At 43.0% G+C, this 10,809-nt stretch overlaps 1 protein-coding gene across 1 annotated transcript; it reads right to left on the bottom strand.

Annotated features, from left to right (window-relative positions):
• Nucleotides 1-1,382: 1,382 nt before the first annotated feature.
• LOC125179513 lies at nucleotides 1,383-10,563 on the bottom strand. The gene is made up of 3 exons (XM_047885540.1): nucleotides 9,694-10,563; nucleotides 6,596-6,831; nucleotides 1,383-2,776 (listed from the first exon to the last, which is right to left on the bottom strand). Exons 1-3 carry the CDS (start codon nucleotides 10,463-10,465, stop codon nucleotides 1,994-1,996), a joined length of 1,791 nt encoding a protein of 596 aa, XP_047741496.1. The 5' UTR covers nucleotides 10,466-10,563; the 3' UTR covers nucleotides 1,383-1,993.
• Between the last annotated feature and the right edge of the window lie 246 nt (nucleotides 10,564-10,809).

Genomic DNA, 10,809 nt, shown 5'->3' with positions numbered 1-10,809 from the left:
AACCTTAATTAAGTCTTAGTGCACTACCACCTTCAGACCCCTGGACCGTATATATAGGATCCTACGAGCCTTTAACTCTTGGGCCGTAGTGAACAGGCCACCGACATCTGAACAGGCTACCGAAATTTGAACAGGCCACCGACATTTGAACAAGCCACCAACATTTGAACAGATCACCGACATTTGAATAGGCCACCGACATTTGAACAGGTCACCGACATTTGAACAGGCCACCGACATTTGAACAGGCCACCGACAATTGAACAAGCCACCGACATTTGAACAGATCACCGACATTTGAATAGGCCACCGACATTTGAACAGGTCACCGACATTTGAACAGGCCACCGACAATTGAACAAGCCACCGACATTTGAACAGGCCACCGACATTTGTACAGGCCACCGACATTTGAACAGGCCACCGACATTTGAACAGGCCACCGATATTTGAACAGGCCACCGACATTTGAACAGGCCACCGACATTTGAACAGGCCACCGACATTTGAACAGGCTGCCGATCACTAGGTTCCTTATCTGCAGGAGTAATCACTGCTCGCTCGGCTTCAGCCTTATTTGCAGGCGGCACCAGCCTATCGCTCGCCTGGTCCATTATCTGCAGGCGACTCCAGCCTATCGCTCGCCTGGTCCTTTATCTGCAGGCGGTGTGGTCAGCCCTTCACTCGCCTGGTCCTTTATCTGCAGGCGAGGTCAGCTGACCGATCGCCTCCAGGAACGCAATCAAGGCGAGTGGCGAGTCGCCTGCAGCGGCCGTGCGATCACTGCATTCGCTGCGCCTTTCATCCTCTTTGCTTGACTTCAGCAATAAAAATCCCGCGCTTAAATCAGATTGTATTTTCAAAGCCTTTATGCAAAGCCTGAGGAGATTTATTCGATCTGAATCAAGTCTCTTATACACATCTAGATGTGTATAAGAGACAGCCACAGCGTCCAGCCAGAGCATCATGCCACAGCGTCCAGCCAGAGCACCATGCCACAGCGTCTAGCCAGAGCGTCATGCCAGAGCGTCATGCCACAGCGTCTAGCCAGAGCGTCATGCCACAGCGGCTAGCCAGAGCACCATGCCACAGCGGCTAGCCAGAGCGTCATGCCATCATCCGTAAAGATATCGCTGGATGATGGAGGAGTGTTCGGGGAGAGGATTTTGCAAGGAAACGCATGATTTGAGAATCATTTGCTTTATTGGAGAAGAGGATCCTGAAAAAGTTATTGTGGACCTTAAATCTAAACAAAGTATCCATCAATATACCATCGCATTCGTTTCCAGAAACATCTGTTAAATATAAACCTTTACATTCAAGTTTGATTTTATCGCTAAATGCAACAGGCATGACGATAATGCAAGGTAATAACTTAATAAGTTGATTCAATAACGAAAAATGGCGAACTTATTGGGAAACTTGATGCTCGCCGTTGTACTTTGTAGGAAATCTTTAAAGTTATAAGTAACCAATCGCTCAACAACCTTGCTTAAGCTTAAGATAAACTATTAAAAACATTTATGTATTAAAATATCGCGTCTGTTTTCGCGGGTCACACTTTGCCTTCCATGTTAATAGTTTAAAATGTTAAATGTTAATAGATTTACCAGTGACGGTATATAATACATGACTAGCAACAACGTACGACGTCGTGGCACAACTCTACGAACCGCTGACGTCACCACGACTCTACGAACCGCTGACATCACCACGACTCAACGAACCGCTGACGTCACCACGACTGTACGAACTGCTGACGTCACCACGACTGTACGAACCGATGACGTCACCACTACTCCACGAACCGCTGACGGTGGACCTACGCTAAAATAAATTTTGTGGATTCCTCAGATGTTTCCCTTATTGTGTCTAACCCCTGTATGCAAAACCTAATCAAACATTTACAGCAGCCGCGGAAGAATTGTTCAGTAAAAACATGCACGGATTTTCGTCGAAGAGATTCTCAAGAAAAAGACAGACTTCAAGAAAATCAAACAGAATCGAGATGGTCGGTTGCGTTGTGATTATATTCCTCGTCAGGACGATTTAGTTTACATTTTTTGGCCCGAGGTCCCTCATGTCGCTGCGACATTTTTTCGTCATCGTTTTCGTCTTCGGAATCCGTCAGAAGTTTCTTCACGGATACCGCTTGGGCGGCTCCCAGTCGCGGTTTATCGCCTCCTGGGGATATTTGGGCACTGGAAATTGGTCGTTCGTTTTTTAAATATTGATTATTGTTGATAATTGTTTTGACAGTTGAATTAGAGTGACGTTTGGTCGCGTTATTGCCGTTGTTGTTGCCACTTGAGCCGCCGAGAGAGTGGGGACTAGGGAACTGATGTAGGGACTGATGCTGATGCTGGTCGTGGAAAAGGTAGTGGTGATGCTGACCGGGACTACCGTCATCACGCTGACTGTGGTGATGCTGGCCATGCTGACTGGGACAGCCATCATCACGCTGACTGTGGTAAGGGACGGATGATGGTGACCTACCACAGCGACCTGCTGCTGGGGACGTGGTACCAGCGCTGGGGCTGAGGAGGCCCTCGTCGCTGCTGCTGCAGTAGGGGGACGAAGGACGCTTAGGTGGGGACGTGCTTGGTCGTCCTATCGTCCCTGCACTGCCCTCTGGGGGCGTGGGGACAGGTAGGGGACACGGGGCTGTGTGGGGGGATGAGGTGGTTGCTTTCTGTTCATCTTGCAGGCGTCGCACGCGCTGCTGCTCCTCGCGCTTAACTTTGCGCCATTTCGCCCGCCGGTTCTTGAACCAAACCTGGGAAGTGAAAATATTTTATATATTACATAAATTGAATTTATATAATAAGAAATAATTAAATTTACAGACACAATTCGCTAAAACCGTGTAATTGAAATTCGTCATTCGCTATAACTTGTAATTACTGATTTATATTTTCTACTAGGACAGAATTCATACAGCTAACTGATCAGGTACTCCATGAGTTCGAGATTGAATTCTCAATTATTCTTCGCCACGCCCTAATCATGTCCAGTCCCTCCGTATCCTCGACACCCAACACCCCCCTGCCCCCTTCAAAGGCCCTTGTACTCCCCCCGTCGTCTCCGGTGCGTCAGTTTAGAGCGTTTCAGGGTAATTAAGCAATAACAATCTGCGCGCTGCCTTACGCTTCACGCTACGCAGGCTCCTCTTTAAGCAATTAGTATGCGCCGCTGCCCTTGCTGCTGCTGCTGCTGGTGCTGGTGCTGGTGGCGCTGGTGGTGTTGCTACTGTTGCTGCTGCTCTGGACTGTTGGTGGTGCTGCTGCTCTGGACTGTTTTTGGTGGTGCTGCTGCTCTGGACTGTTTTTGGTGATGCATGCTGCTGCTCTGGACTGTTGGTGGTGTTGCTGCTGCTCTGGACTGTTGTTGGTGGTGCTGCTGCTTCTCTGGACTGTTGTTGTTGGTGGTGCTGCGGCTCTGGACTGTTGTTGGTGGTGCTGCTGCGGCTCTGGACTGTTGTTGGTGGTGGTGCTGCTCTGGACTGTTGTTGGTGGTGGTGCTGCTGCTCTGGACTGTTGTTGGTGGTGCTGCTGCTCTGGACTGTTGTTGTTGGTGGTGCTGCTGCTCTGGACTGTTGTTGTTGGTGGTGCTGCTGCATGCGCAACTTTTGCCACTTCGGTGCCTTGTCATGTCGGCACCTTGTCATGCCAGCACCTTGTTATGTCGGCACTTTGTCATGCCAGCACCTTGTCATGCCGGCACCTTGCCATGCCAGCACCTTGTTATGTCGGCACTTTGTCATGCCGGCACCTTGTCATGCCATCACCTTGTTATGTCGGCACTTTGTCATGCCATATGCAGCACCTTGTCATGCCAGGTACCATAATTGTCATGTCGGCACTTTGTCATGGCACTTTGTCATGTCGGCTCTTTGTCAAGCCAGCACCTTGTCATGCTGGCACCTTTCATGTCGGCAACTTGTCATGTCGGTAACTTGTCATTATCGTCGCAATGCTACGCCTTCGTGAACCAGCGAGCTTGTACATCTCTCTCATGCGTATCTTTTCTTCCAACCTCGAAGATTTATCGATAAAATCAGGAAAATTTTGTCATTTCTCCACAGGCAAGTAACTAAATCTATAACGGTTGCTTTCAGACTACCGTGTATCGCAAACTGGCATTTATCGGCTTGGGTATGGCCTTCTTTAGCATATGTTCATTTCGTTTTAAATAGAATGTTTATCAAACCTTGATAGAATTTGATCCACCATCCATAACATGAATTAACACTGCATTCAAGTTCATTCGTAATATATTTCAACTAAATAGGTTTCCATCGAACCTTGCGTTTAATAAATTTAAAAGGTTATTGTCGAAAAATTTTCTGAATCTGTTATTGAGGTAAAAGTAGGAAAACTATTTAAAGAATTTACCCTCCTTTGGTAGCTTGTTTGAAAAAATGTCGTATGTATTGAAGAACAAACTTCTAAAATATTTTCCGAATGTTAACTTGCATGTTTTACTGGTGAATAATTTTATTATTTTTCTTCTTGTATAAGTATGATGCTCCTGCCCGCCTGCGGTCTTCCCTTCCAATACAGTTGTGCGCGGTGCGCAGCAGCGTACGTCAAGATGACTGAAATACTCATGGAATTTTCATTTTAATATGCCACTTGCCGATCCTTCTCACTCTGCTGTGCACCGGCCCTCATGCTGAACAGCATAGCCTGACTCTGTGTTGTAATTTTTTTCACTTTTTATTTTTAAATTTAAATTTTCTATGCTAATTCTACTTGAATTCTCTCAATTTTTGAAGCAATGATGGAGCTGGTCCCCGCAACGTTTCAATGAAGATATAGTTAATTTACTTGGCGTTATAATTTCTTTTGAATTCATGTTGAAGTCGCAATTTAAGCTATACTAATCATGATGTACAGTAAGTTCTTTTCTTCTTACTAAATCCACTTTCCAATAATCTTAAGCAAATATATTCTAGAATCATAAATACTATGTAAATGACTTTATTTCCTCTTTTATTCCGAAATAAATATAGTCAAAGTATTTGTTACCATCATTGGTATCACTAGTGATATGAAAGAGTCTGTCCATCGGTAAATATTCTAACGCTTACTCACATTAATAGTCTCCATCCGTGGCTCTATTAATAATTAATTAATTTATTCCACCAGCTCATTCCTTTTTCCAGTTAATCAAACAAATTATTCAACATTTTTGCCTAATATGAACTTTCTTGTCACAAGTTCTCAGGATAGTCGGGCAAGGCGGAGGCCTCGCGCAACGCCAGCCGCCGGGTGGGCAGGACTCGGTGGGTCCCGTAGCAATAGCATAGCGGCGCTGCTATTGGCCGTTGGCAGTTCCCGTAGGAATAACACAGGGGCGCTGCTATTGGCCGGCGCCCTCGCCACGGTTTAATTGGAAATCTGCCGAGCAATCGCCTTGCCGGCACCTAACTTTGGCGGTTAAGGGCTCCGTTGAAGATCNCACGGATACTTCGATTGGCGAGACTTGGATACTTTGTTTGGCGAGGCCTTGATACTTTGGTTGGCGAGACACGGATACTTGATTGGCGAGACATGGATACTTTGATTGGCAAGACACGGATACTTGATTGGCGAGACACGGATACTTTGATTGGCGAGACGCAGGTCTCGCATCACATATTACATGTCGGGACGTCATACAGATCGCATTATGAGCACAATACAACAATTATGAACANTAACTGGATTGTCGAGACACGAATAACTGGATTGTCGAGACACGAATAACTGGATTGTCGAGACACGAATAACTGGATTGTCGAGACACGGGTCTTGCGTCTTGTCTCGCATCACACATTTCATGTCGGGACGTCATACAGATCGCATTATGAGCACAATACAACAATTATGAACAACACAACGACGCGTTGTAGCTCCCGTAAAGGTAGTAGATGCTGTAGGGAATATCTACTGGCATACCTAGCAGTATAACGGCAGATACAATAATATAAATAGCACTATAACTTTATATCTACCGTCTACAACCTATATATACCGGCAACCTTAGCGAGTCTAATTTGAATTTTAAGCGCAGTTATCCAAGATGGCGGGCAACCTCATCACACTATATAATTAGCTAACTGACGCCAACAATACTGGCTGCAACACGACAAAATATTGCTTACAATAGAAATATTTCAACTATGGCAGTGCGAATAAACGCAATCTTTATTCTTGTTGCGATATTTTCACCTAATCATTTATTTTATTTTATCATATGATATAATCATATTTTTATTTATTCTCACCTGATGAGATATTTCACCTTTCACCTATCAAATTATAGTAGCATGCCTTGATTGCAGCTTTCTTTCACAGTGGCGGCGGCCTAATAAATTTACTTAACAAATAATTTACTTAATAAATAATAAAAATAAATTTTAATAATTAGGCAGCGGCCTAATAAATTTACTTAATAAATAATTTACGTAATAAATAATAAAAAAAAATTAAATAATTAGGCAGCGGCCTAATAAATTTACTAGATTAGTAATTCACTTAATAAATATAAAAATAAATTTAAATAATTAGGCGGCGGTCTAATAATTCACAGCCCCTCAAGACTTATTCACCTCGACCCGCTCCTCCTTGAGGTCGATCTTGTGGGCGAGCTGTTCCCTTAGCAGCACGTCAGGATAGTGCGTCTTGGAGAAGGTCTTCTCCAGGTCCTCCAGCTGCTCCTCCGTGAAGATGGTGCGGTGCCGCCTCTTGCGCTTCCCTCCTCCCCCACCCCCAAACATGGGGCTCATGCCGCCCCCACTGCTGGGGAAGAACGCCCCCGGGTACAGGTGAGGGTACTGCGGAGGTCCTGTGGGCAGAAAAGACGTAGAATTTAGGAGGCATATATAGTAGCGTAATTAAATTAATAGATCATTATGTCCTAATAGTGACGTACGTAGCAATGATGCGTCTTTTTGGCAGTCCTAATAGGATCATAATTAATGATCCACACGAGGGAAAAAAGTCAATTGGTGTTTGGACAAAGACTTGCCTATTTCTTCCAGTGTACAGAAAAATTGCATCGCTTCCCAGGCAACTGAACATGTATCCTTGCATGGCAGGACCAAATTAAGCCGTGCCACCACCACGTGCTGAAGGATATATTCATGTATCCTACCAATACGATAGCTTTATTAAAGGGCCAATTTCGCACCATGTAGCCTCACTTATTTGACAATCTTTTCTAGCCTCAGTCGTTGATAAGCAGCATATTGCCATGCATAACAGACCATGTCACTGCTACATTACACACAACAGACCATGCACTGCTGTAACTTGCTCCCGGTCACGAACGTATAGCGTGTGTCGTTCACTCCATTTTCTTAATAATAAGCATAGATATCATTATAATATATTATTATGTATTGTAGTATGATATAATATGATATAATATAATATAATATAATATAATATAATATAATATAATATAATATAATTTAATATAATAAAATATTATATTATATTATGAAATATTCCTAACCAACATGCACACTATTATAGAGAAATTCAACCTATTACTAATTATCGTGGAAACTTATATAGAGTAATGGAAATAATTAATTACCTAACAAAAAAATAAATTAGACTAAAGGGGCCATCTGTAATCCTGGTATCCATAATGCCAATATTATGAATTCCGTTATCCGTAATTCCGATCAGGTTCCCGTTATTAAGAATCCCGCTATCCAGAATGTCATTGTAAACAATGTAAAGAATTGTTCTTAATAATAATAGAGAGGCCCTATTCAACTGACATTGGTAATAGAATTCCCAATAAACTTTCAAAAGTTCGAAGAAACAGAAATTTGATATTCTTCAACAAAATTGAATCTACTAAGTCAAAATAAAGTTAATATCTAGTATCCCCGTCTTAACCCTCTATACCGCCGTATGTCACTCTCCGAGAACATAACTTTTAACTTAAATTATAAGTAAATGTAAACTTTCAACTTGATGTTGTAATGTTTCAACTTAAATTATAAATTTGTCTGCTCCTCTGTGGATAAAGAATAAGTAAACTATTGAGTGTAGCAACCTTAAAACGTTTGTACGCAACGGAGAACATTTTAAAGTTGTTGTAAGTGCGGCAAACATGCATCAGGGCAAGTCATTTTGCGCTCACTAGAATGTATCCTTTTTGGGAAGTAGACTTGTGACAATATTGCTCCGGTTAAATCATGCATGTCAGGCGGTAGAGGGTTAATTGCAATGCCACGCCATTCCGCCGCTGAAAATTAAATTTAATGACCCAAAACTATAATGACATGAGAGCTATTGTCACTTGAATAGCCCCTGTATACATTATACAGTGTCATGTTTGAAACAAACTTTCAGAAAATATATAACTGTTTCCTGCTTCTGTCACGAGTCACTAAATGACTCGTATCAGTGCTCGATTAACAATGAGAATTGTTTCATAAAATGTTGATTCTGGTCAGTGTACATATCACTGATTTAAATGTCTCGATTATTTTATCTACATCTGAAAGTATATACAGAAATTTTGAAATTAAGAAAAAGTTTCAGATGCCATTTTTTACAACTTGAGAAGCCTTTATATATGCTACTAAAAATTCGAGCCGCGCCTATCTGGCCAGTGTGTAGCCTTCATCTGAAATTTGCATTTCATTTAATTTTTATGATTTAATCTCTTGTATTGAAGAGCGACGGTATTTTATTATTTTTCATTAAAGTGAAACGCGATGGCATTTTATGACTTCTCAATAAAATGGAACGCGATGGCATTTTATGGCTTCTCATTGAAATGGAACGCTATGGCATTGTGTGGCTTGTCATTAAAATGGAGCGCGATGGCATTGTGTGACTTCTCACTAAAATGAAACGCGATGAAATAGTGTGACTTCTCATTAAATGAAACGTCACGGAACTGTATGCCTTCTCATTAAAATGAAGCGTCGACGGCATTGTATGATTTCGCATTAAAATAAACATTTCACATGTTTATATAGTGTTGCAAGATAGTTCAATCTCTGCGAACCACGAAGCTTTACCGTTGACTTGGTGAAGTCTAATTGTTGATCTGGAATTACCTCCTGTAAGATCTTAATTGAAGCATTTGCTTTCATTGCGAGATAAAACTCACAAAATGCTTTCCTGGAAATATTTTTTCCCCATTACCATTGAGAAACAGTTCATAGTAACAATTGGTTTCTGAGCCAGATTAACAAATAGCTGCAGCGCCAGGTTAACCGTTAGGTTACCGCGCCAGGTTAATTGTAAGTTTAAAGCACCATGCATGGTCATGGAGGTGAAGCACCTGGTCAATTAAAGATTTCAGGTTGATTGGAGACGTTGCAACCTGCTAATGGAAGGCGACCATGCACGGCAACTTGGTGTTGGATATATGAGAATTTCAGTAGGTGGCGATGTGCATTTTTGAACATACAGTATAGGCCTTATGCTAAAAAATTTTACGCATTTGAATAATAAAAGTTGTCTTAATTAACTGACTTTAACAAAACCACTGTAATATATAAATAATTCCTCTTCATATCTTTAGCTAAATCTCTATTTTTATCTGAAAATGAAATTGTTTCTAAAATAATACCAGAGCAAATATTCGGTCTCGATACGAGGCATGACTGCACCTCGATAACCAGAATAATTCAGATAATTAAAATAATTATGAAACAATTACGTTAGTTCTCACCAAGAAACTCGAGGGGCGTGGGTCTCGCAAGGGGCGCCGGCAGCCTGACGGAGGGTGGTTTGGGTGCCAAGAGGCTCTCGATGCTGAAGAGTGTCGTGCGGGGCACGGTGCCCCCCGACTCGAGGAGTCGAGTCGTACACCCTCCTTGGGGGGACGAGAAACTGCTCAGGGAAGTACACATGCTGCTCGTCACCCCTGCCAGGGATGAGTTCACATCCCCACACCGCAGGGTGGTGTCCGCGGTGCCGGTGAACCCGACGGCGTCTTTAGCCTCGCGGGATAAAAAATTCAATGACGCGCCTGATGCCGCAGCCGCGAACGCCGCAGCGGATGCGTATTCCTGCTGCGCTAAATACAAACGAAGAGGATCGCTCATCATCACAGTACGCAAATGATCGGTAGTCATCATAGTTTTGAGGTGGTCTGGTAGTGTGGTCTTAAGGTGGTCTGGAAGGGTTGTCTTGAGGTAATCTGGAAGGGTTGTCTTCAGATGATCTGGCAGAGTGGTCTTAAAGTGGTCTGGTAAGCAGGCTTTGTAGTGCTCCTGCTTGATGTGGTCTGGAAAGGATTGTTTCAGAGGGTCGACGAAGTAGGACTTGAAGTCTGAGGCGGCGAGGACTTGGTGCTGACTCAGCTGGTGGAGGTACGCGTACTGGGGCACCAGGCAAGGGGAGAGAGGGGAGCTGTTCAGGGTATCCGAGGGTAACGACAACGGCATCCCCAAGCTTGAGGCTGGCGAGTTGGGGCATCGCACTGAGGAAGATTCCAACATTTCAACGAGTAAACAGAAAAGTTTTATTGGCAACCAAAACTGGTCTAAGACGACTAGTTGAAAAACACTTTCAACTTTTCAATTATTTACAGGTAATAAATGTTTTTTTTTTTGTTCTTATATTGCTGTAAAAACTTCACGAATTGGTAACGACATAAGCCACTTAGCAATTCTTGCTATTAATGATTGTCCAGTCTTTTAATCTTTCCAATTAAGCAATCAGATTTACTTCCTAGCATCACTGGTTGACGCAGCATCCAGACCTCACTCAGCTAGATAGCGACCAAAGAATGACCTTTCCAGTCTCATAAATCACTGAGCTGCCACAATAACCACTCCTATTC

The sequence above is a fragment of the Hyalella azteca genome, unplaced genomic scaffold (assembly GCF_000764305.2).
Source record: "Hyalella azteca isolate HAZT.00-mixed unplaced genomic scaffold, Hazt_2.0.2 contig2334, whole genome shotgun sequence".
Classification (NCBI taxonomy): Eukaryota; Metazoa; Arthropoda; class Malacostraca; order Amphipoda; family Hyalellidae; genus Hyalella; species Hyalella azteca.
Note: the sequence above shows the minus strand (reverse complement) of the source record. Positions and strands in the feature narration are given on the sequence as shown.